At 40.7% G+C, this 25,908-nt stretch overlaps 2 protein-coding genes across 5 annotated transcripts; both read left to right on the top strand.

The window, feature by feature from the left end:
- The first annotated feature begins 57 nt into the window (after positions 1-57).
- LOC114876184 (histone lysine demethylase PHF8-like) lies at positions 58-5,682 on the top strand. 4 transcript variants are annotated; one of them, XM_029187375.2, is made up of 14 exons: positions 161-251; positions 437-558; positions 643-728; positions 848-1,126; positions 1,210-1,351; positions 1,439-1,888; positions 1,975-2,176; positions 2,256-3,022; positions 3,094-3,141; positions 3,405-3,592; positions 3,673-3,875; positions 4,013-4,060; positions 4,313-4,496; positions 4,598-5,682. In XM_029187375.2, the coding sequence occupies exons 3-14, from the start codon at positions 665-667 to the stop codon at positions 4,675-4,677; spliced, it is 2,655 nt and encodes an 884-aa protein (XP_029043208.1). In that variant the 5' UTR covers positions 161-251; positions 437-558; positions 643-664; the 3' UTR covers positions 4,678-5,682. The 4 variants fall into 4 exon arrangements, with proteins under 4 accessions (XP_029043205.1, XP_029043204.1, XP_029043206.1 ...); XM_029187372.2 differs by lacking the exon at positions 437-558 and having other exon boundaries at positions 58-251; positions 3,414-3,592; XM_029187371.2 differs by lacking the exon at positions 437-558 and having other exon boundaries at positions 58-251.
- Positions 5,683-7,608: 1,926 nt separating this feature from the next.
- LOC114876187 (trehalase-like) lies at positions 7,609-25,564 on the top strand. The gene is given in 8 exon segments (XM_029187382.2): positions 7,609-7,757; positions 17,150-17,236; positions 19,663-20,306; positions 20,309-20,444; positions 20,530-20,663; positions 20,942-21,495; positions 21,580-21,827; positions 23,947-25,564. Coding segments are annotated over 8 exon segments (2,079 nt in total). The 5' UTR covers positions 7,609-7,623; the 3' UTR covers positions 24,089-25,564.
- The last annotated feature ends 344 nt before the right edge of the window (positions 25,565-25,908 follow it).

The following is a 25,908-nucleotide window of genomic DNA, read 5'->3' as shown; positions in this document are numbered from 1 at the left end:
GGCTAGACATGAAAATACTACCTTAATGTAATTTTCAAGAAGAATGACGGAAGCGACTCTTTAGCGACGCATCGCGGCTACTATAGTTACCATCAAATGTTAACGACACATATATAGTCGGAAAATTAAATTCGACTATAATAACCACGAAAAATGGAGTTACCAGTTACGTACTGTTTATGTGGCCGTTCTTACGATTTCGAACAATTTATGATACAATGTGACGTCTGCAAAGAGTGGTATCATGGAGGGTAAGAATTTGAAACTTTTACTATTAACTTCCATCTTCTAAACACTGTGGTTGACTTATCTTTCACCAAATCAAATACAAACACTTGCCACCTTTTATTTTATAAACAGTCTCTCAGTAATTCGATTATGTTTATGCAATCTGTTTTTCGTAACTTTCTAATTAATAATAACAGCTGTAAGATAGTTTTTACAGGAAAAGGGCTAGGTGTTGTTGATACTAACATAACCTATTTAAAAGGACAAATATTTACGTTTGTTCTTTCGATGTTTAAGCGAATCACATGATAAAACGTAGCTATTTAAATGGTATATTAGTTGCTAAACATATCATACGGAATATATGTACCCGAAAATATATAAATACAATTTTAATTTTTTTTCCTTTTATAGATGTGTATCTGTAAAGGAGTACATGTCCATAGATCTCGACAAATATCATTGTCCACGTTGTGAAGCCATGTGTGGACCATCGCTCAGTAAGTACTTGAATATATTTTTCTTTTTTTTACCTCTTTTAAGTTACCGTATAACCAAAATTGTTGTTGTTGTTGTTGTTGTTATTGTTGTTGTTGTTCAAATAATAATTATTCCTTAGTGAAAGTAAGGTTAAATTGGCATAGACATGACTATTCTGAAGCGGATGCAGATACAAAACCAGTTCAAACTGGTACACCGGTATTCATAAGAGAATTAAAGTCCAGACATTTTCCGAAAGCGGATGAAATTGTTAAACATGTCAGAGGACAACAATTGACTCTTCAATATTTACAAACAAATGGTTTTGAAACTCCTATTATAATCGATGGAAAAGATGGACTGGACATGACTGTACCACCCCCAAATTTTAGCGTTTACGATGTAGAAAGTTACATAGGTAACGATTTTGCACAAACGTCGACGGCATTGTTATAACATGTTAAACAGTGATCTTATGTAAGTTTGTATCCCTGAATCCAGGTGGAGATCGAGACATGGATGTAATCGATGTTACAAGACAAAGTAATATAAGAATGAAATTAAGAGACTTTGTTGAATATTACAATTCCCCTTGCAGGACAAGGGTTCTTAATGTGATTAGTCTTGAATTTACAAATACCGGGTATACCAATATTCATTGACTTGCCACATATTGGCTTTAAATGTTTCTAGAAAAATATATGTATAAATTGACAAATACACGTTGCAGTCTTTCACCAATGGTCGAAGCACCATACATCGCGCGTAAACTCGACTGGGTTAATTCTGTTTGGCCGCGCGATTGGTCCGAGGATAGTGACATAAAACGTCCTGAAGTACAAAAATATTGCCTAATGGGGGTCAAAGACAGTTTCACAGATTTCCATGTCGATTTTGGTGGCACATCTGTGTGGTATCACGTACTACGGGGAGAAAAAGTGTTTTATTTAATCAGGCCGACACCTGCAAATTTGCAGTTGTACCAGCACTGGATGTGCAGTTCGACGCAGAGCGAAACATTTTTTGGAGATCAAGCAGACGCGTGTTACAAATGCGTTATAAAACAAGGTCAGACCATGATGATCCCAACAGGATGGATACACGCTGTATTAACTCCGATCGATTCTTTGGTTTTCGGTGGAAATTTTGTACATAGTCTTAACATTCCAATGCAAATACAGTGAGTATACTGTATATTTCTACGTGACTATAAATAACCATTTCTTCGATTATTATCACTTAATCTCCATGTCTTATTTTTTTTAGAATATACGAATTAGAGAAAAAAATGAAGACTCCTGCCAAATTTCAGTATCCTGGTTTTGAGACCATCAATTGGTTTGCAGCCAAAAAATTGTTGAAAGAATTGAAAGAATTAAATAACGAGGGGAAGAAGTGTCCGACGTATTTATTACAGGGCGTTAAAGCGTTACTCAGTATTCTCAAACAATGGAACACAGACAAAGATGTAAGTTAACGTTTTGCCTGACCTCGTTCTACCGCAAAATTATATTTCACGGACAGTTCAGAGTTTACTTCTATTTCAGTATAATATGATCAGCAGGGGTCAAATACCGGAAACTATAAATAGTCAAAAATTGTTAAAAGATTTTAGTAAAGAAATTCGACACGCTGAACGATACTTGATATCCTTGAATCCTCCGAAGCCGGAAAGAGAAAGTAAACGTAAGAAAAAGAAACCGTTCAATAAGGATTTCGTAGATTACGACGTTGCTGACAGAATGGCTAATAATCCTTTTAAAGCGACGTTAAAGGAAACGAACAAAGTGGAACCAACGATAAGTGAATCACCGTCGTCCGGTAGACCGCCGCTTAAATTAACTTTACCGAAACCTATCATGTATCCTTATGTTAAAAATCAGAATTCAATGTCGGAAGAGAAAAATGCTACTCCTGGTAGCAAGCGATCGTCGAAACCGGGGAAACAGAGTCCAACTGTAATAAGATTTAAGCTTGGTAATAACGAAGTCGTGAGGAGTACACATGACAATGTAAATGTATACAAGAGTTTAGCTTCGGATCGTCCTCTTGGAAAATCGAAAGAATTAACATGGAAGCAGACCTCTATTTACGATTTCCACGATGGTAGTAACGAAAGCGATTACGGTCGGTTTACGATCGATGAATCGCCTAAACGAAAGAAAGCGCCGAAAAGTAATGCCCAGAAACGATTAAAACGCGATTACGATGGGGACGTCGACGTTTTAACAGACGCGCCCAAAAATGGTATCGAGGAATTGTTGAAAGCCTCGGCTTATACCTTAGGAAACAATGCCCAGAGATTAGATGTAACGTACGTATGCGTATTTCGTTAAAAAATTTGAAATTCTAGGATGATTCGTTTAATACCTTTAATGATTATAGGACTTCAGTGATTCCACAATACAATCAACCAATGCCACCTCCCAGTGGGTAAGATAAAGCTTGAAACAAAAAATAGCGCTTTTGAAAAGTGTTTTTGCTTCAGCGTACTTAATGTACATTGTGTCAACACTGTTCTACTATGTAGTATCAGTCATTTTCTATATTTTTTCTTTTGGTAAAAATGTGAAATTAGTGTAGTTGTTTTTTGTTCGTTTTTTTTTTTTTTTTTTTTTTTTTTTTAATATAACAGTAAAGCACTGTTATGTTTAGCATTTTTGGTGTCTTAGTATTTATAAATTGAAAACAACCAGTTCTGGCAGGGCATCCCCATCAACGCGGGAAGCGATCGCTGGGATGTTATCGTTCAGTGAGCAATGCTATTCAACCACGTCGAATAATACTTCGAAATCGACAAAAACTGCTAAAACTCAACGCGATGATGACGACGACGATCAGTCGATAGAAAATATTGATAAAGTCCATCAGGACGATGATTTCAGTATGTAGAATTATTGTTGCATATGAATGCAATTTTAATAGTAACTTTGCCATAAATAATTGTATATCCCTTCGATACAGTTTATCCAGCTTTAGACGCTTCAGACGACGAGGATTATATTTTTAAGCCCAAAGCGAAAAGTCAGATAGACGAAGCATGGAATCCAAAGGCCAGGGTGGGTCCTCTCTTGCCAAAAACGAATCGTCCGGCTCGAGAAGGCGTAAAGAAAACATCCGTTGAGAAAGGATTGGAAGCAGCGGCAGCAAAACGCGCGAAGCAATCGGTATGTAAACTTTGTTTATACGATACACTCATACTATAACACAAATTAACTTACATTTTCATGGTGTGCATAATTATTTATTTACATTCATTTGCATTTCCATAATTATTTCTTTCTTGCATACTCATATCGCATAGGACGATTATCTGGATAACAACATGGATAAGGGATCCAAAAAGAAATTGGTAGGATATATTACAGCTTCACTTTTCATTTTGTAACATGTGTTGCATGCATCTTAATAACACCTAAATATCACATTTTACTTCATTGTGATTGTGTAATATCATGAAAGTATAAAACACTATACGTTTAGTGTTCGGCTGTTATTTTTTATTTTGTCATATTTATTGTCTCGTTTCTTTTCATTCCTTACAAGATAAGAAAAATAAAATTACATAATCTTTCTGTTTTCTTTTTTTCATATAATACAACAGAATACAACTAAACGGACATACAATAAAAAGAAGCCGAAAAATTCATCCGTAACATCGGCAAGTAGTGCATCGACCGCGTCTTCGGAAAATACCACAAAAACGAGCGTTGGTTTCGGTTCGATACTAACCAGCCCTAATAGGCTTAAAGACGTTAAAGCAAAACTAGCAGCTCCAATTCCAGTTGGTAATGTATTATTTATTCGATCTATCTTCGACGTTATTTCACGATGGTAATTTTTTGATTCGTAACGAAGTTTGAAAATGTTTCGATAATCCTATTTTCAGAACGAAAACCAAAGAAAGGAATGAAAACGGCTAAGCAACGCTTAGGAAAAATTTTAAAACTTCATAAAATGATGCATTAAACGTAGGTAAAAGATATACAGCGAAATAAACTAAACATCACATCATTTTTTTTTTTCATTTGTGTACAAAAATCACGCACGCAATTTGGTGTACATTGCTATGTAAATATATTCTACTCGTTAAGATAGTATATCTATCTTAAGAATCTAGGTTTTATAATTATGATCATTTTGTAACGAAATATTTATATTTATTATCATATTATTTAATTTTAAGGCAATATACAATATGTTTTGATACTTGACTACTTCAGTAAGGCATTGTTGAGATCGCGGTCACTTACCGAGGTTTTTCCTAATTGTACAACTTAATTCTGAACATTTATTTGATACGAGCTCGAAAGAAAATTTTGTCAATCTATGAATGTAAAGAGGCTGTAGTATATTAAATCTTTTTCAAATTAGGTATTTAATGGTTGTAATAAATTTCGTACATCAAAAATAATCGTATAACGATTAGTCGAAAGAACTAATTCAAATTTTTATCTGATCGTGGATTATTTATTATACTTGGTATTCGTACTAACGTATAGTGAGATTAAATTGATTTTACATTAACAATAAACTTTTTCCCGACTAAGTTGTCTTATTTAAAGAAAAATAAGACTGCAATATATTTTATAATATGACTTCTATTTTTGTCAATAAGAACATTTATTTAATTTTTTTTGTTTGTTTTTAATATACTTTTTTTATCATTCTAATTAGCCAGATAGATCAGTAAGTAATACGACACCTTGTATATATGATGTCTTATATTGTGACCTTACATTGTACATACATACATACATATAGACATGCATATTAAAGCATTAACTTTCTGTCTCATAAAAATTTGTCAATAATACAACCAGCAAATTATATCAGTGATCAATTGATACACTTGTTAATTGTAAAATGTTACAACGGAAGTAATATACATCGATGATATGCAAAAGATAATACGTTAAAAGCAGCGTATTGATATTGTTAACTTTTTTTTAATAAATTCGATTTTTATCGACAGTAGTAACATTCTTAATATAAAATTCAAAGTGATGTAGTTACATTTTCCATGTAACCTTTATGTTTTTAAATAAGTGTTCAACTAATAATTCGATGAATATTTCGTAATTCCCGCTAACAATAAGCGGAAAATTTAAAGGTGTTCGAGCGCATGCGCGCGATTGCCAGTGATCAGCAGTGCTCAATGATACCTCGTCTGGTGCTGATCGTTTTGTCAAACTCGTCATTAACCTGACGTGTTTTCGCGAGAACGTCTTACAACCGTCCCTTTTTATATCGTTTATTGATATCGTGTACAAATATATATTTCGATTGTATCGGAAACATCTGTGTTCGCTTTAGTGACAAGTTCTAGTTTTTTTAACAAATTTTTCTTTAGAATTCATAGTGTTATTCGTATGTACATACGAATGTACATACGCAATAAAATATAAAATTTGTAGTTGTCGAATCGTGAACAGATCGTGAAATAGTGAATAAATACGAAAAGGAAAATTGTAATGTGCGATAATACCGACTGAAATTTCGATCGTTTCTTTTCGACCGCGTGGAATATTCAAGACGCCATCGCGTGTACTTGACGTTTACAAGGTAAGCGAATTGCATGCGTTTTTTTATTTAATCTTTACATAAAATAATATTTATCGTGTTGGGATGTGTATGTTACTCCATTACCTGCTATAAAAAAATAACCTAACATGCCTACTTGTACTCTGCCCCCGCACATGTTCTAGACTCGAAACTCAACGCGTTTCCGTAACAATCAATCTATCCTTCGTTCAATAAGATTAAATGTGTTTTATAATATAAAAGTTATACATATATTTGAAAGTATGCAACGCTTTGCGCCATTTGAATGTCGTTGATGAAATCGAGTCTTTAAAAAGTGGAATCTATCGCTAACAAACGTTCGCATACGTACTTCCGCCTCTGCAGTAATACTTTTTATGTATGTATGTACATACTGCTTTCAACTTAAAATAGATCGGTCACGAGGCTTGTCTTTTTTTTTCGCTGACACATTCAAATTGAACTTCTAAACTATATAACGTTTGAAAATATTATTAGATGAGAATTGAAAGATTCAGACGATACTTTTTATATAAAAAATAAGTATACCGAATAACGTGTACATAGATTATGTATCGATATTTATGAAACCATTTTATTACTTATTAGTTAGTTAAAGAATTATTATTATTTTCACGTAGGTAAATTCCTTTGCCGTTTGTAGGTACATTCGAATAAAAATTGCTAGTGTTATTCCTTCTCAATTATTCGGAACTTACAATTAGTAACGAACGTTAGGCGTTGTATATGTATATGTAAATACACGTACAACATTTCGCAAATCTTTTATCGGTAAGAGTTAGACAAAGTTATTGCGTTAAAATATCTCTGGCAGGGTAGAAAAAAAACGTTTAACTAATCAAAAGAGATTACAGCAGCGTGTTTCTTAATTAAAGCTGTAAATTAGAAAAAAAACATGTGCGAATTTGAGAAAAATCAATGAAACATCGTTTTGCGGCGGTTAATCGATTTCGTTGCGTATTTAGAAGGTTACAAAATCACGCGAATCACGTAATACTTATCAGTGGAAGGTCGACCATTAGTTTGAAATCTTTTATCATAATTACAATTTATGATGCATAACACTTATCTGGTAATGTTGTAACATCGCTAGTCAAAACATATGTCAAACAAATAAATTACGAAGAGAAGCTAAACACCGAAATAAAAAGTGTTATAATCGAAAGTTTCTTAAATCGTAATTATATCGATAATGAAATATTTTGAATGAATAGAATGAATAGAAATCGGGAGAATCACGATATACGTTCTTATCTTTTTACATGAAATCGATTATGTATGTATATAACGTAAAGTTGATTGGAAAGTTTAGATAAAGAAGTTGAGGGTCGTTGGTTTGATTGTCTAGTGATGCTGGTTGTTTGGCAAGGAGCTCGCCGTTGCCTGAGTTGCAGCGGGCAGCGCACTAATCAAGGCTACCAACTGCGTCGTCATCGTGGGTCAGTCAGTGATAAACTTGATCGATATCAGCTAGTTGGGACCGGGTAAGTCAATGTTTCCGTTATACTGGTAGGTATCACTGTTAATTCGTGGTAGCTCACTGGTACATACCTACTCGCGTTCCCTGCCATTTTATCGATCCAACGTCCAACTCTTTGACTCTTTCCCTGGTAAATATCATTTCAGATTCAAGATGATACATTTGAACAACGACTGCTTATGTACGCATTATCGTTGACTCGTTATATCGTCTGGTGGTGACAATCCTGCTATTGTCACTAATGTTACACATACTATTTTAAAGACGAAGGAAATGCTAACTTGTTGTTATTCACCAGCTTTCTTGCGTCAGTTTACGATTCCGATACTCGGAGGAATTATTTCTCCGGCTCCGCCATAGAATTTATCCAATCAAACTCTTTCGCGCGAATCAATTGCTCGGAGGCTAATAAGATAGTCGACGTAACAGGAATAGCCTTTTTATCTTTTGGTACAAAGTTCAATGCACGTAGGTGCTTATTACAGCATTTAAAATCAATCGGTCACCGGCGTTAGTAAATCGTACATCAATGTTACGTACACATCTCCGTGTACGCGGTCACGCAGATACGTACATGCACAACCATATACGCGCTAAGAACTCTGGACATTGTGTCAACGTACTTGGAGACTCGAGTAATCCTCCGCTCTTGTTGACCCGGCCAATTGATCGAATCGTTTAATCGTGGAAAAATTTTGCGCTCACCACTAAAAACATTGCTATAAACATTCACGATAATTTGGAACACGTGCATCCCCTACTTACTACTCAGCCAATGTAAATACATACTTACCATACGCACAGCGTAAATCTGAATGGCTTTTTTGGTCGACCAAGACTACGAAACGTTACGGTTAGCGATGTCGCGCGGTAACGCGTTCGTTTCTTCGACGAACAAGCAAATTTTCTGAGTTACAAAAAACAAAATCAAAATCGTTACAACAATGAAATGTATAGAAATTCACTTGTTTGTTTTGAATTCTTTAAACATCTTTGTTCGATATGTACATTATTGCAAATGTATTGTGAATCGGGCCTGCGTCGAGCACGTGAATTTTTATACATTTACTGGACGGACTATAAATAGGTTTTTTTTCGTCGAAAAATTCGACGAGTATATTACTCGTTTAAGGTTTTTGTGTTCAATTGAAGAATGCCAATTGAGATCAGCAACGGACAAGAGGGTTTGCCGCGATCGGTCACAGCCGGTACATAATTATTGGCAATAAGCATGGCCGGAGGGGCATAAAACTTAGTCCGATTCATACCGGTGCGTCAGTCAGCAATTGGACACCGTAGCGTTCGTGTCTCGCGAAGGTCGTGCTCACTTGTTGTCGGTGCTGTACGGTCTTTTATATTTTACTTTCAATTTTTCCCTGTTAAAACTGACTTTTTAAATCGTTCTTTTTACAATTAACTCGAATATCGGTATCGTATACGCGTATTTTTCACGAATTTTTTGATTAATCAAATTGAAGCATACTCGGAAAATAAGTGTACCTAACCTCCAATTGTATTAACTTGCTGACAAGAGATACTGAACAGTGTGGTGTCACAAACAAAAAATCACGTGTATCGAGACGGAGAGGTATTTAACGTGCTCGAAAATATTTCTTACGACTCGCTTATGATCTAAAATTACGTAGTGCGTATCTTTTCGGACGAAATATTTCACGAGTGAAAACGTAAATGATTGGAATGTGATGTTTATTGTGCTTTGGTTTATACGCGATTTTTCTTCGGTGAAATAGTTTCGAGGTTAAGGACGCTTCGAAAGAGAGCCTGAGGTCGTTTCAATGGTATGTACACAATACTTTTTACCGTGACGATACGTTTCATTATAAAAGGCTCAAAGTTATCTGTTATTTTCGAAAAGCATATTTCTCGAACACGAAGATTCATATTTTCACAGTTTATCTTTTTTTTTTTTTTTTAATTGTTTGTATATAATTTTGTAATTGTCGTTACATTATTTCCCATTTAAATTCGTTTTATCGCCCAATTAAAAATAAGAGTACGAATGGCGATACGTTATCATCTTACAAAAAAAGGAATAAAAAAGTGAAATTACATTTCTTGAAACGCATTTCGTGATTCTTCCAGAGGTATGCTCGTGTAATTGCTAAATTAAAATAATTTTAAATGTTGATTCGGGTGAGGTTATTAAAAAATGTAAGATTAATTGTATCTTTATCGAATAGCGATTATTCTATCGCAGTCAAAGAGGGCACTTCTGGTAACCGAACGGTGTAGTAACGTGAGCTCATACGACACGTGGTATCTTCGGTCTTCTTCGGTACTTTCCGTATCGATTCGGCGGTTCTCGTACATTTAAATTTGTTTCTGAAAAATTTACGGTCGGGCTGGGGGCTGTTCTACAAACAGTCGAAAAAATTGCTTTTTTCGATAATTTCTATCCTGTTTCGTCGTTAGTCTATGAAAAGAAAAAGAAAATTGCAGTAGGTGTTAAATTGCGCGTGTTATCGTTTACAAGTACATATTTGAAAATGAAATAATTATTTATTTATTTGAATGTAACGATCGTAACAATGAAAAATTTTGTTCATTTATGGTCGAGATAAAATTAGTGAATGATTCGTTTCGTGGGCACGTGGTTCGTCTTCGGCTATTTTCGCTGATCTTCGCGCAATGTCGATGTCTCTGGCTAGTTGCCACAATTCACGCATACACGTTGATGCAAACCAGTTCATACCAGGTTGTCCGTGAGTCTAGATCATCGAGCTCGAGCGAAACAGGAAAAATTAACAAGAAATATGATTCGAGGAAAAATTTTCACCTGTCGTTCCTTATCCTACCTACACCTCTTCGAATCTTTTATCTTTTCTACTTGTAATAAAAAGCGAGCATAGTAGTTCCTTTAATATACATAAAAATTGAATAGCATTTTTATTCAAAACACCGTGGAGACAAATTTGTAGATATGTATCTACCTTGATCTAAGGCAGAGACAGATAGAACGTAAGATTTGGCAAGTATAAGAAAAAGAGGGGAGAGAGAGAGAGAGAAGACGCGTTCTTAGGAAAGAGAGAGGTAGAGAGCGTAAAAGATGCGGGGAGAGTGTCTGAACGGTGGAGGTTCGGTCGGGATACTCTCGGTCAGTCACATACGTAACACGGTGCTGTGATCACGTTTTCGTTTCTCTGCAACGAACCGATTAATTTCGTCATCGACTAAATATACGTGTACAACGGTCGTACTGTTTCGCTCTTTGATACTTGTTCCGCGTGTGATTTTTTTTTTTCTTATCGGTAGTGGGTATATCGTAAGGGTGCGAGTGACTTTGGTACACGATACTTTTCCTCTCTTTTTCCATCTGGTTTCAGCGACGGATCGAACGAAGGTAAATTACGTTTATTCCGCGCAAAACGGTATTCGAATATAAAATTCTACGGCACGTGTGCTGACGTTCGTCGTCACAAAGCCGGATCCACTTTTGGTCACTCGCTATGGAAATGCTATTTTCTTTAGACCGTCTTACATAATGGTTTTCGACGATTTTTCTTTGTCTCTTTTGATACGTTGCTTTATCGCAAAATAACAACGAACACGATTATGTTCGAGCAGAGATCAAAATCGGTTTTGCAAAATGTTAAGTAGATACGCGCGCGAATGAAGAATTCTGCACGTGGATACTTTGTTGTTAGACGAATCGCCGACAAATCGCATCTTTTTATTTTGGCGTAGAAAAGAAGAACGGAATATAGGTAGCCTTGAATTTGATATTTTGCATTTTGCGCGCGTGTTTACTCCCAGGGTCACATTGAAAGGTTGTTTATTTCGGCATTCCTGTAATTCGTCGAGTATCGATTTAAAAAAGACTTTACGCTTTCGATTAACGTAAAAACACGACGAGCGTCTCCGTTTTTTAAAAATAAAATTTTCTGCCGGTATCTTTAGCAGAGTCGTCGGATTTGAAATCGATCGATCCGATAGAACGCGTATATCGATCTAAATGAGATTTCGCGTTGTCTTAAGTAATGTTGAGTTATAATGTTAGTATGGCAGTGTCACAATGAATTGAAAAGTTGCCAAAATTGATTTCAAAGTGAGTTAGAGGGTCGACCTAATAGTATTATTAGATTTCGTTAGTGTTGTAAACTTATTTTCGAGAAAACATTTTCAACTTCCCCATGAGATGCGTTTACATCGAATCTTTTCGAATCTGAGTAAGCAAGGAATCAGAGTGCGCGTTTACATCTACGCAAATCCTTTCGTTGATCAATATATTATGCTGATTCGAGGAATATTCGTAAAATTTGTAGAATCGCGTAGAGCGTGTCAATTGTCACGATGCTCGGTAGACGGAGTACGGAGGGAAAGCGGATACGTACGAACGCGCCTTCGGCCGACTTTATCTCTGATTGGTTGAATTCGTAGGCGTTGGTTTCGAGTCGAGTAGCGATTGGTTCGACCGGTCATCGACCAAGGGGCTCGATCATCAGCGGTTCTCATTCGATTTCCTTTTTCTTTCTCTCAACTTTTCTATTCAAATCGACGCGTGACGATAATTTCATCGAGACCTTGAGATTTGATTAACATTTTCCGAGTAACGCGTTTGAAAAACTTTGAAAATTAATCGATCGAATCGTAATCGTACGCGTATCTTCCATAATTGAAATCAAGTTCAAAAGGTCACGCTATCGAGTATCTATAAAGTTTATATCGTTTTTAAGGCGTTTTAACGATTTTCACTGGTGTAACGAAACTTGAGTTCATCAGATATAACATGCAAGTTATTTTAACGATAATGACGTAACGAGACGAAACGTATCACGAGACTTTGTACAATCTCGAACGACAAGAGCGAGGTTCCACTGACGTTGCAGTTTTGTCCGCCGCAACTTCAATTCGCAGAATCCGAATGAATACCGAACGAAAAGTTCCTCGTCAGGATAATTAATGTAGCATAAAAAAGATAAAGATAAAGAAATAGTCACTGGACGGTATACGAGCGATACGGTGTTCACAGTTCGTAACGCGAGTCTTTATTGACTGTACATTCGACACTAAAGACACTCGATTACCGTGTATCGGTAAATAAAAAATGGATCGAGTAAGCTAAGAATCAATTACATTAATGGATGTTAATGAAAGCAAAATGAAAACTCGGATTTAGGGAAGATCGGAATGGAGCGACGTCAGTTATTAAGAATTCTTATAATTGCAGATCGAATTGCTGCGCAAAATCATTCTGCAATCATTTTTGAGTACTGGTTTATCTTAGGTAACGCGCTGCCATTTTGGATTCCGAAATAGAAGCGAACGCAATCAATGAGAAGTTTTCAAAGAGGAAATAAGTTAGACGACAGAAATTCGAAGGTAGCCAGCGAAGTGTTTACATTACATTCCTGGAACGGTCAGGAATAAGCGAACCCTGGAATCAAAAGAGATTCGCGTAAACATTTGGCAACTCCTACCTTTGTTTCGTATCGTCACTGACCTAAATTCCAAGTTATGCTTGCGTTAGTTAAATCGTTAGTTAACCCTAACTTTCATTCTTTAAATCTGCTAGAAACTAGAAAATAGATGTACGTAGAAGGTGAATAAATCGTAGAGACGTTCCATTAAAGTTTTACGAGGGGCTCGTCGCGACGCGAATAACCATTGGTCGTCGCGTAATCTGACGTCAAGGTACGAAATGAAATAATTGAGGGTTTGCGCAATTGCGCTTTATTATTTTGTTCCTTCCTTGCGAATCGGGTGCGACGGTATATCAGACTCATCGCGATTAAGCTTTATCGGCGAACGAGTCGTAACGACGATAAAAATTTTCCACGGTGGCTCTTTCGAAACGGACGAGTTAACTTTTTTTTTTTTCTTCAAAATCACGAGATCCGGTTTCCAACGAATCTCTCGACCACGTGATACGAGAGGAGAACTAGGACGAATCGACGAAATAACGTGTATCTAGTAGGTTTTAGCGGGAAAGGAACGAGCAACTTTACGCGATCCTTGGATCGTTCGGACGATCGATTGGCTTTGCTTTCAAAGACGCGTTGCATCATCCCCGGAGCATCATTGCTTTTCGTTGAAACCTCGGTTCCCTTCGCTCTTCATCGATCCCTTTGCACCCATCGCTCGTGGAGAAGGAATTTCAAGCTACGTGACGAGATACACACGCCTTGGATCCTCTTGATGATTCAATATCGCGTGGAATTGAGGAGAACCGAAAAGGAATGCTTCTCTTGTCTCGTCTCGGTTACTTTTCCACGATCACGATCGACGATCGCTTTTGTTTCACTGGTGTTTTGCATTACCGACGGTTGTTTTGTGTTTGCTCTTTATCGACCACGATCCTTCTTGCCACGATCGTTAATACCGACGCCAGTGCGTTTCGTTGCGTTGTAGCGTCGAAAGAGGGAAGCGCCGACTTGCCGACTTGCCGACTCCTTGCTCTAGACTCTGGACTACACTCTAAAATCTGGAATTTAGATTAATCTCTAGATAAAGCGCATAAATACGATTCAAGTTTGATAGAAATCGAATCGAATGTTTGTTTTTCTTTCAATCAGATAAGAAGGCGCGACACCGATCCCTAAAAGGACGATCGTTTGACCGAATTCTGAGACCACCTGTGTGTCGTGTCGTCAATATTAAACATTCACTAATTACTCGTAATTTTTCAGAAAACTATTGATTACGTAATCACAGGTTTCCATACTGTTGCACCTTGTTGCTATTTCGCGCGGTTCGTTTTCAGTCTTACGTCGCGTTATTCGAATTAGTTTTACTTTGCTTCTCTCTAGCCTCTGTTAGGTTTATATCGAATTATAAAGCGACAATGCTATCTATTTCCTGCTTGTACTTGTCTCGACTCAATATCCTTGCACGTTACTACAATTTTCTTATTATACCTGTGTTGTCCTAAAAATAGCCTATCAGTTGGTCTAAATGAAACGAACGGAAACGAAACGGAAGGATGAATATTTTTCGGCATTGAACGAAAGAAAGAAGGTTTTTTCCCGTGTGTTTCGATTGTTCATAAAGAGTTCACGTGCACGCGGCACAGGTGTACAGCTGCGTCGAGGCGCGAGGCTCGAAGAAAAAACGAAACCGCTTCTGAATTAGCTAATTGCCAGAGACTCATTAGGCGAATAGTATTCGATCGCGGCGTTCGATAATTACTCGTTCGAAGCTCATTGTTATCGTATCGCCGCTTAACCGTTGAAATTGCTCCTCGTGTCAAAAGACGAAAGAAGATTCGAGGTTGCTCCGATGGTCCTCGGTGACAGAAACTATTCGGCGCGATCTCTCGATACCGCGGTCCCTCTGCTCCGACCTATTTCCGACTAAAAATAGCCAATAGAATGATTGTGGTTAAAGCAACGTCCATTCTCTCGCGTGGTGTCCCTCTCTTCCCTTCCCTCTTGCCATTCACCGCTACACGAGGATTTTTGCGACCCTTCTCGCAAGCCACGGTTCGCTAGTCGTCGTCGCACGCGTGGCCGCAACGAGGACGCTCACTTTCAGCCAGTGTTTATCATCTTTATCATGTTTATTCTGTTTATCCGTCGCGCAATTTGACGCCTCTTTCTCTTCTTACAAAGAGAGCTTGTTAAAAAACATTCGAGACTGTAGAGATATTAAGGAATTTCCTCAGGGACCAATAGGAGCAGCGATATTGAAATTCGGAAGATCGTGCGTATCGGCGTCATGCGTATTCGTCGAAAACGTGATCCATCCTTCGTTTCTTCAGTTCCTTATCGAGAAAATTTAGTCGAAATTTATCGAAGAACCACGATTTACTTTCCCTCCACCTCGTTCGCGTTTTATGGTACGTGCCGAATCGCGGTAGAAGCGATTGCACGCATTCTAAAACGTAAGAGTAAGCAGATAACGGAATTTCATCGATGGTCCACCTGTCCTTGACCGTATTTATCGTCGCGTTCCTTTACAAAGTTCCGAATTCTGGGGGTCGGAAAGAAAGGCAAACTCGTTTGCTCGTTCGAATCGACGCGGTTGTAAGAAGCGAACGATTGTTCCAGGCCAATCGGAGCTCACCGTTTCGGAGGCTCGACAATCGGGTTCCGTGCGCATTCTTAAGCGCATTCCTTGCGCACGATCGCGCTCATAAAGCGACCGCGTGCTCCCTCAACCGACTTAGTTGCACACCGTATCTCTTACCGTGCACCTTGCACCGTGCTTCTCCCGCTTCGTGGTTCGTGCTTCGCGCTTCCCGCCTTCACCTTCCCCGATCGAACGATCATCTCGATCTCTTCCCATTCCGTTCGAACTTTTCTTCTTTTTTCGTTTTTCTTTACCCTTTAATTTTTCCACCAAATTACCTATTCGTCTTCTGTTCAATTCTTCTCTCTTCCCGAAGCACGAACGACACGAGTCCCGGTCAGCCTCGAGGAAGCATTGGATTACGACTTGATTCGTCGTAAGTACTTCATCGGAAGGCAAAGTAGGTTGTACGATCGAACCTAAATAATTTACGGTTCGAATTAGCGATTTCTATTTTTTCTCTTTTACGAAAATGTATATGCGTTACAACGAAACGCCGAAAACGTATCGCGTGATCGTTGCCGTCGCGCCAAAGGATCGGCTTACCTTGCACCGAATCGAATACCAATACGAAACGTCGTGGTCGCGTGGCGTGAGAAACATCTCGCGAATCCACGCGGAAGCCGAAGAAGAAAAGGAGGCGAAAACAGGGGCAGGCGTACGCGTTCTCCGCGTGTCAGTCAACGGCCGTGAATATTATCAGTATAGCTCGAATAAAGCGACGGAAATTGACGTTTTATCTGTTCGATCAATTTGTCGTTAATCATTGAAAATGAAAGAGGAGCGTGCACTTTCTGCTGTTGATCGATTTTCCGTCAGTCCTCTCGATGAACGATTTCATTAACGAAATTGCCCGCGAAACAGCGCGGCGCGATAAATCCTTTGTGTTCGATCTACTCTCGCGAACTTTACTGCGGCCTTGCTTCGTTTCTCGCGGAAATTTCCCTAATCGTTTCGATGCGTTCCATGAATCGTAATCGCGCAAATATGATCGATAAGTTAATAATCCAGCGCGTGGTTTGGAAAAGGGGTTCGGCTCAGGTAATCGCGTTTTGTGTTTTCTGACGATAGCGTATCACTTATTCGAGCTTACGATTCGAACAAGAGGAAGATTGCTTTCCGCCAGGCGTTCCCAACTCTGTCGAACGATTCTGTCGAATCATCGTCTGTAGCGTTCGTCATTGCTTTGCCAGCTGTCGGAAACGATTACGCAATCGCGAATTAAATCCGTAGAGACTCGGTCCGCGCGCGCGAAAAAAAGTCACACGATCTACCGACGCGACGACGTTGTCCGATTTATTTCTAAATCCCAGTTGCACGGCAGCCTCCTAATCGTTTCTGACCTCTCGAAATCGTTTACTGTTTCAGGCAAGATGAGGCCGTGTTGCTGGAGCTGAGACCGCCTCGCAGGCTGCGAAAGACGCAAGGTCCGCATCCACGAGCGATCACCAAAAAGTAAGAAAAAGCTGAAATATCGTCTCGCGTCTTGTCTTTTCCACGCTACGAAACGTCTAAAGTAAACTAGCAAAAGACTAGCGAAAAGATCAAGAAAGATTTAAAAAAAAAAAAAAAAAAGACAAAGTGGGAAAAGACGTACGAAAGGCAGGCAGGCGATAGCCGGTCAAAAGTGAGAGAGAGAGAGTTTTTGAGCGAAGGAGAGAAAGGGTGAGAGAGAAAGGGGAATAAAGGCAAAGCGTGTACGCAAAAGATCCTCGATCTTAGATCGTAGATCGTCGAGCGTAGAGCAAGAACGAAAAGAGGAAACAAAGAAGGAGAAGGAGGAGGAAGAGAAGGAGGCAAAGAAGGAAAAGCGAGGAGGTGGAATAAGAAGAAGGATGTTTTGAAAAGTATCGAGTGCAAAGAGATTCGGTGCCGTAGGGTTTGTTTTCTGTTAAACGGTACAGACGAATCTGATACGAAAGAAAGAGGGTGGTGTGATCGCGAGATAAAATCGTGCTGAAAAGGAAAAAATTAGGAAAGGAGGAAAAATCGAAAGCACGAAAAGAGTATCGCAAGGGGGGCATTCGCGTCGAGGGATCGCCAGTTAAGAGAAAATGGCCCCGTGCTCTTCCACATCCTGCGTTTCGATGAATTGCTTGTTGAATGCTGTTTTCCTCGCGTTCCTCGTCATTCTTCGATGCCACGTTAGCGCGGACAAGACAGGCATCTCGAAACCGCCTCCGTGTCAAAGGTAAGTGCAATATCGACCATTTGATAGACGCGCGACGGAGAACCTCGCGAATTGGCTGATTCACGCGAGCTGGCCAACGGCCATCCACACGCACATCTCCCTTTTTTCTCCCCTTCTCTCGCCTTCTCTCGCCTTCTCTTATCTTGCCTTTCGGTTATCATTCGCCTCGATCCACCACGATTCGCCTGTCCCACCGACTCCTTTCGTCCTCTTTTCCAGCCGCGCTAGTGCCGCATCGTTTCCGACCGAAATCTCGCTTACCAACGATCGCATGCTTGCTTGCACGACTTATCTAACCGCGTATCGCGACACGCGATCGATCGATCGATCTTTGCGCCAAAGTCGGCTGACCGGTCGCGCAACAGCTGATTGACGTGGCGCGAGATCACGAGTGCTCTCGCCTCGTCTCGTGTCGTCTCGTATCGTATCGTATCGTATCGTGTTGCGTTTGGCAAAAATACTTGTTGTCGATTCGGTGGATGATTCGATCGTCTGCCAACCGATCCGTGGTATAGATTTGTTTTCGCGAACAAGCGTCTCGCTGATTCATCGTCTGTCAATGATCGCTTTTATTTCTCATGCAATTATTCCACAAAGCGGTAATGTTCGAGATAACCCTGTTCGTGGGGAGGCTATTCGCGAGCCAACGAAAGAAACGTCCTTAGCAATGAACTGCACGAAACGATGCTTGCCTCGAGCAGAGCTGCCTTTTAAATTAACGTGTTCCGCAAGTACAATGAACGTGACCTTAGTACGTTTTGCTACGACGCGATGCGGCTCGCGATCGACTCGAATCGACTCGAATTGAACCAAGACGAAACGGGAAGACCTCGCGCTACTTCTTATCTCGAGAACCGTAAACGTCAGGTGCCAGCGAGAAAACCATTGCACCGGATTATTTATTTATGCGAAATCTTTTCGAGATTCTCAGAACACCCGCACGGTTTACTATGTTGAAATCCCGATCGACGTTAACGGAAGAATTGAAATCAATCGATCGAAAGCTTGAAAAACGATTCTTGGATGCTCTTGCGCTACCTTTCATTGCGCCTTCATTTTATTGCGTTGTAACGGATATCTAGAAGATTGCTCGCGACAAACATTAAGTTGATTAAGAGAACACGAGCGTTCGACGGTGCGGTGATAAGAATTATCCGCTTTACTCGCACGTTTTACAGCTACAAAAACGCGCGCTATATCGCGAATTTTATCTTAAATTCCTTAATAATAGGGATGAGATCTATCGTCCCGAGGTCGCGCATACCTGTTTACCGAATTTACCAAACATTCTCGAACTTTGTAAAAGCTTGCAATTTCGTTTTTTTTTTTTTTATCGTAGGTTCGTTGTTAATTACATATATACGTTAGTCGCGTAACCAAGATACGACTGACCGTTTCAGATATCGTTCGCCGAAATGACATTTGCATCGATATCGGTTTCGCGTCGAAGGTTAAAAGTATCGCGACGACAAATTTCATTTCGTTCGAGATAAGGGGAAGTAACGATGGAATAAGCGATGCTAGGCGTCGGACAAAAGTGGCGAGGATCGGTCGATTTTTAAGTCAGAGGTGGTCGCGTCGCGTCGTTCTTATTAGCTAATTTACTTGAAAGGAGACGCGATGCGACAAACTCGATGAAAAGAAATTGAAGGAAATCAAGATTGTGGGTATGCGTGTATGTGGCTTGCAGCGATATTTACTGCCATGGGGAACTGCTGCACACGATACAGATGGCCTCAATCTACAAGGACTCGAAAACGTTCGTGGACATGAAGATGAAGCATCCGCCTAACGAAACGTTAATGCTGTTTCGCGAGTTTATGGAACGGGTCGATCAGATGCCGACCAGACATCAAATCGAGCAGTTCGTCAACGATACCTTCGATCCGGAGGGATCCGAGTTCGAGGATTGGGATCCGGCCGACTGGATCTCGCGACCAAAGTTTCTCAACAAAATTCTCGACAAGGAGCTTCGTAAATTCGCCTCCGATCTGAACCAAATCTGGAAAATGTTGGGTAGAAAGATGAAAAACGACGTAAAAATTCACGAGGAACAGTATTCGATCATTTACGTGCCGAATCCAGTGATCGTACCTGGTGGTCGGTTTCGAGAGTTTTACTATTGGGATTCTTACTGGATCATCAAAGGTTTGTTACTTTCGGAAATGTACTCGACCGTGAGGGGAATGCTGAGCAACTTTGCCCTGATCGTGGACAAGATCGGTTTCATACCAAACGGAGGGAGAATTTACTACTGCATGAGGACTCATCCGCCTCTTTTGATACCCATGGTCGAGGAATATCTAAAGACCACCCACGATTACGACTGGCTCGACCAAACTTTCACCTTCTCGAAAAGGAGTTTGATTTTTGGATGACGAATCGAACGGTCGAAGTTGAGATGGACGGAGTCAAGTATACCCTGGCCAGATATTACGAGGAATCCTCGGGACCACGACCAGAATCCTACAAGTAAGGAATAAGCAACCGTTTTCCTTTCCTCCGACAACCTTCTCCTTTCCTACATTTCTCTATTTTTTCTTTTTTTAACAACTAGAGAGGATTATCTGACTAGCCAAAGTTTCCGCACCGCCGAAGAAAAGGACAACTATTACGCAGAACTAAAGACCGCGGCCGAGTCTGGCTGGGACTTTTCCAGTCGATGGTTCATCCTCGATGGCACGAACAAAGGTAAAGTTTCTTTCCTCGCAAAAAGGTACGCGTAAAGGCGACGAAGGGTCGTCTGCGAATTATTTTCATCTCGAACAAAGCTCAGAAACTGTGTCGGCAATTATTATTGCTCGCGCGTTATCCGCACGATATCTTGGACGAGATATCGCGCTCTACCTCTCGATCTCTCAAGGCCCCCCATCAACCGTCCCGTTTCCCAGACGACCCGTTCTTCGTTCGCGACGATTAACCGCGACGATACGAAAACGGAAAGAAAACTCTAAAGAGTTCTTCTCTAGGTAACCTGACCAACTTGAAAACAAGATACATTATCCCTGTCGATTTGAACTCGATAATATATCGAAATGCCCAACTCCTGGCGAAGTACAGTCTGAGGATGGGCAACGAAAGCAAGGCCGCGTACTACCGGAAACGAGCGGAAGAATGGAAGAGAGCGGTGACTGCGGTGCTGTGGCACGACGAGGTCGGTGCCTGGCTCGACTACGACTTACTGAACGACATCAAGAGAGATTACTTTTATCCGACGAACATTCTGCCGCTCTGGACCCAGTGTTACGATGTCGCCAAGAGAAGGGAATACGTGTCGAAGGTGCTCAAGTATCTGGAAAAGAATCAAATCATGTTGAATCTCGGTGGAATACCGGCTACCCTCGAACACTCGGGTGAACAATGGGACTATCCGAACGCTTGGCCTCCGTTGCAATACTTTGTCATCGTGTCGTTGAACAACACCGAGGACCCCTGGGCGCAGAGGCTCGCCTACGAGATCAGTCGACGATGGGTCCTTAGTAATTACAAGGCGTTCAACGAGACGCACAGCATGTTTGAGAAGGTATTGTAATTATCCTCGTCGCGTCGATATCGACGACCAGCAGCTTTCCTGACTGCAACTCGTGGTTCGATATTTGGTTCACAGTACGACGCGACGGTGTCGGGCGGTTACGGAGGCGGAGGGGAGTACGAGGTGCAACTAGGTTTCGGTTGGTCCAACGGACTCATCATCGACTTGCTGGACAAGTATGGTGACAGGTTGACGACCAAAGATTTCGTGCAGTACGACATCGTGCAAAGCTCTGCCCCCCAACAAGTAGTCGTGTCGACGGCCGGCCAAGTAATGACCGGTATCTTAGCCCTCATTATATCGTTGGCCGCAGGATTCATAGGGTGAGGTAAGTGACGCGCGACCAATCAATTTCGCTGATCAATTGTCATTTTTCGCTCTAACGATAACGCGCTCTTTTTTTCTTTTGTGTTTCAGATATCCTTCTTCTGGTCTAAAGGGTGGGGGGTTAGCAAGTATATCGCGCCTGTGTTTTTACGCCTTACAAACATTTCGTCGTTCTGCTGCCTTTTTCTCAGCTAGACGATAAAACCGACAAACTATCGGAGAAACGAACGAGGCCTCGAACGATAAATATCTCAACGTTTCGCCCAGTATCGCGATCAGCTTCATCGAAACGTTCGGATATTTATCCTCGCGTGGCTAACTCGCGAAAACCTTAAAGCGGTAACGATCATTTCGACGAAGCAGAGACACGTGGATCGTCCGATAAACTTCCGCACATTTGGATGACACCTGTGGCGGCGAACTCGAATGCGACTCGCGTTTCTTCGATAGTTTCGGCGCGCGTGCACCGTTGCGAGAGTAAGAAAAATTTATTCTGTGATTTTCGTGGAATCTCTTCGCTGGCCGAGGACGCGTTCCTACGATTGCAATTATCTCGACTCACGTAGGATGAGAGTACAACAGCGACAGCGTTTACGATCGTTTCGTGAAATCGCGAAATCGCGAAATCGCAAAGCTTGCCCGTAACTTTTATTAACCTAGCTAGAAATAGTTGACGTTCCAACGAAAGATAAAACGTTAAGCGATCCAATAGTGGAAGGAGTATAAGCAGCGTAAGGAGTACGAACTCGAACCAACATCAACGTGGACGTAGAAGCGAGAAGAGCAGCGCGGTTCCCACCCCATCTAGTCAGATCGACGTACTCGAGACGAACGTCGCTTATACATATATCCTGTACCAAAGAACGAAGTACCAAAAGCTGAGATCCCCCTGCCTTCGTACTCGCTGCTTTCCCCTTCCTTCTCGATCGATTTCTCCTTAAATTCTTAAATTCTTAAATTAATCGCTTCCTAGTACCAATATACTAACCAACATTCGAACGATCGTTTATCGTTTGTCGTTCTATTTATTAAAACGCAACGAATAGACGTGGCCGTGTACGAGCGTATTTCTCATGCGCTTCCGAATCGCCGATTCGACTTTTCGACTTTCCGATCAACATCGAGCGACGATGAAACGTAGCAGCTTAAACAAAGTAGCTGTGCTAGTCATTGAGATTCGTTGGTTGTCCGAAAAGTTAGCATAATAACGTAGGATAATGTAGGGTAGAGTATAGTAGGAGACCGCAACGGCGAAAAAGGTGAAAGGTAACACGTTCTAATTTGTCGGCATGCTTTCCTTTACTTACGTTTGCCTGCCCGTGTGGTGACTTTTAAATAAAACATATCATAGAGAAAATCAACTCCGACCTGTTCCCTATAAATATCAGACGATTCGTCGTTTACTCCTCCTTCGTATACGTTTCCATCGGAACTTACTAGTTTTTTCGTTTCAAAAGTTTTGCATACTCGTGAACGAGATAAAAAGTAAATTTTTATTCGTTCCCAAGACGCGTAACCATCGTTCAAATCGACGACTATCCATCTTTGAAGGTCGATAGTCGTCATTTATTCCCCCTAGAATATTCCCAACCAATTGTATTTCCAGTTCCGTTCAGAAATGCGCGTTTTATCTGCTGGTTGGTTATCGTTGAGCAAACAACGCGTTCGATGCAATTGTGTTTCAGGTGAATTTTTCGCAACGAAACGAAATACTTGTGTTTTTAATTTTCCATTGAAAATAGAGGAGAACGCATACGATACGTCACGGCACGAGACAGGACGATATGTTTATCGGATTGATTGCACGTTCGTAGACAGACAGGTGGGCGCGCGGAAACGGTAACCCGCGAGTTGCAGCGCAGTCGGTCTCAAGGATGCGCTGGTTACTGGTCGCGACGGCTGTTGCGTCGTGGATCGAAAGATCCGTCGTTGAGCAACCGCGACCAACTTGTTCGATACGCTAGCTCGATTTCTACGTAAACAGGAAGCGATTCGCCAAGTCGAATAATAGTAAAACTCTCCGGAACGTTTTTAAAATCATTGTTGCGTACAACAGATTCTCGTCCGATCGATCGTCAATGCCTAACTAACGTAATGTTTTCGATGCGTTCGCAGAATGGTGGTGTACAAAAGGCGACATTACTACGTGCCAGGGCCGTCGACGATGCCGAACAAGAGGAAAGTGATCGCGCCAGGCAGCAATCTTTACCGGAAGAGGGTCGCCTATACCGAGCTCAAGGACATGAACAACGATTGACGATAGCTGGTGATTTAGAGAGGGCCGATTCGTAGCGTGAAGCGAGCGTAACAGCAGCAACGAGGGACGAGAGAAGAGGAGATACTCTCAATCGTGTACCGTGGTTCCTTGCTGACATAGCCGGCAACTAAAAGCGTGTGCGTGTGTGCGCGTCGCGTGTGCAAGCTGATCAACGAACAATTAGAAAAGTCGAAAAATATACGTAATTATTTCGAGTCCGTTTCCAGATCGTCGCGACTACTCTTCGATCGAAAGACAAATTCTACGCCTTCATAGGAATAAGATTCCGTTTGGTCGATCGCGTGTTCTCGTTGATGGCTTTGCAATGCCAAATATCGAGGATGTCGACGACGTTTTCCTACCTCTTAAAAGTCGATCGCGTTTCATTCGGGGAAGGTGAACGCGGTCGCGCGATTGCGCGAACCAATTACACGAAGCGATTACCCAGGGAGAAGCACCAATTATTGCGCGGACTGTTTGAAAACTCGCGCACGATCGAGTATTCGCCGCGCAACGCGATCTGGAACGGATCGTCTCAACCAGGCACCCTTTGCGCGAACTCTTTCTGCTCAAACTCGTCAGCCCCCTACCCGAAACTCTTCTCCGCCCTTCGTTCGCTCTCCTTTTAGTCAAATTTTTTCGCTTTGCGCGCTCGGCCTAAGAAGCTGTTCGGTTACGCTCTCTCGAAGCCCGGAACGCGGCTCGAATCTTTCAAGGATATTCCTCGTAGCAAACGCATCCATCGTCCAAGACTTTCACGAACGATTGTAAGCGATAGAGGTGGGAAGGATGGATGACAAAGAGAGTGCTGCGTTCCATCTGATATCGTTTTGCTCAGTTTAGATAATTGATCGATTCACGCTGTAGATGAAAAAGAATATTTTTATAAACACCGAACCTGGAGAAATCGGTTCAAGTTGACTCAGAGAACCGGAACCGCAGCTATTACATAGCTACGAACTATGTAATCGTTCGCGGTGTTACCGCAATTAAAGTTACCATTAAGAAATTTCCTAAAGATATCGAACGAAAACCTTTCGCGACGATTCGTGTGATCGTTTAAGCAGGATATACTTTTCTCTTTACCGAACAATACAAGATTTCACCGAAGATCGAGCGACAAAGATGCGTCCAAGGAATCCATCTTTCGCGTCGTGCATTTATCTTTACAATTATTGTTCTTAAGCAACGGTAGGATAAAGGACGTACGTTTCGTTCGATATCCGGTACCTCTATACTTATTTATTCGTATCGTTCGTCGTTAGGAAAGTAATTTTGTTTTCATAAAAGCGGCAGAAAAAGAAAAAGAGATAGAATCTTTAGATTTAAAAACACGGCAAATATTTGAATTCCCGTCGCGAACAACGAACCGAACGAGAGATTCGTAACCGAGACGCACTTTGTGTAAATTTACAATGCTTGGATTATTATTGTGATACTTGGAAATAAGTGGGTACATATGTAGGTGTCGTTGTACATTTTGTTTCTTTATTTTCTCCTTGAAACTAAGCCGCTCCTTATTTATCTCGTTTGCTCTCGCTTAAACGCTTCGTTATCGATGCGATGGTGCTTTCCCTTCGATCATGATTATATCGATTCGTAGAATCGGCGGCAAAGGTGTCTGGTATATTGATTTAGTAAAGTTCGAATCGAATCGTGCAACTTACATAGCGATCGACGATCAAACAAAATGCGAATCTGTATCAATCGAATAATGTTCGTCGAGCGTTTTCTTTTCGAAAAATAAGAACACTGTGAGATTGATAGATAGATAGATAGATATATATTATATATAAATAAATAGTTAGGTAGATAGATTA

The sequence above is a fragment of the Osmia bicornis genome, chromosome 1, assembly GCF_907164935.1.
Source record: "Osmia bicornis bicornis chromosome 1, iOsmBic2.1, whole genome shotgun sequence".
NCBI lineage: Eukaryota > Metazoa > Arthropoda > Insecta > Hymenoptera > Megachilidae > Osmia > Osmia bicornis.
The sequence above is the reverse complement of the archived record's forward strand: the minus strand, read 5'-3'. Positions and strand labels throughout refer to the sequence as shown.

What these genes read in the sequence shown, in the direction of transcription:
- LOC114876184 (XM_029187371.2), top strand. Translation starts at nt 154, where the DNA reads ATGGAGTTACCAGTTACGTACTGTTTATGTGGCCGTTCTTACGATTTC. An exon ending in AAAGAGTGGTATCATGGAGG is followed by an intron (nt 252 to 642) that starts GTAAGAATTTGA and finishes TTCCTTTTATAG; the next exon opens with ATGTGTATCTGTAAAGGAGT. An exon ending in CTTGAATTTACAAATACCGG is followed by an intron (nt 1,352 to 1,438) that starts GTATACCAATAT and finishes TACACGTTGCAG; the next exon opens with TCTTTCACCAATGGTCGAAG.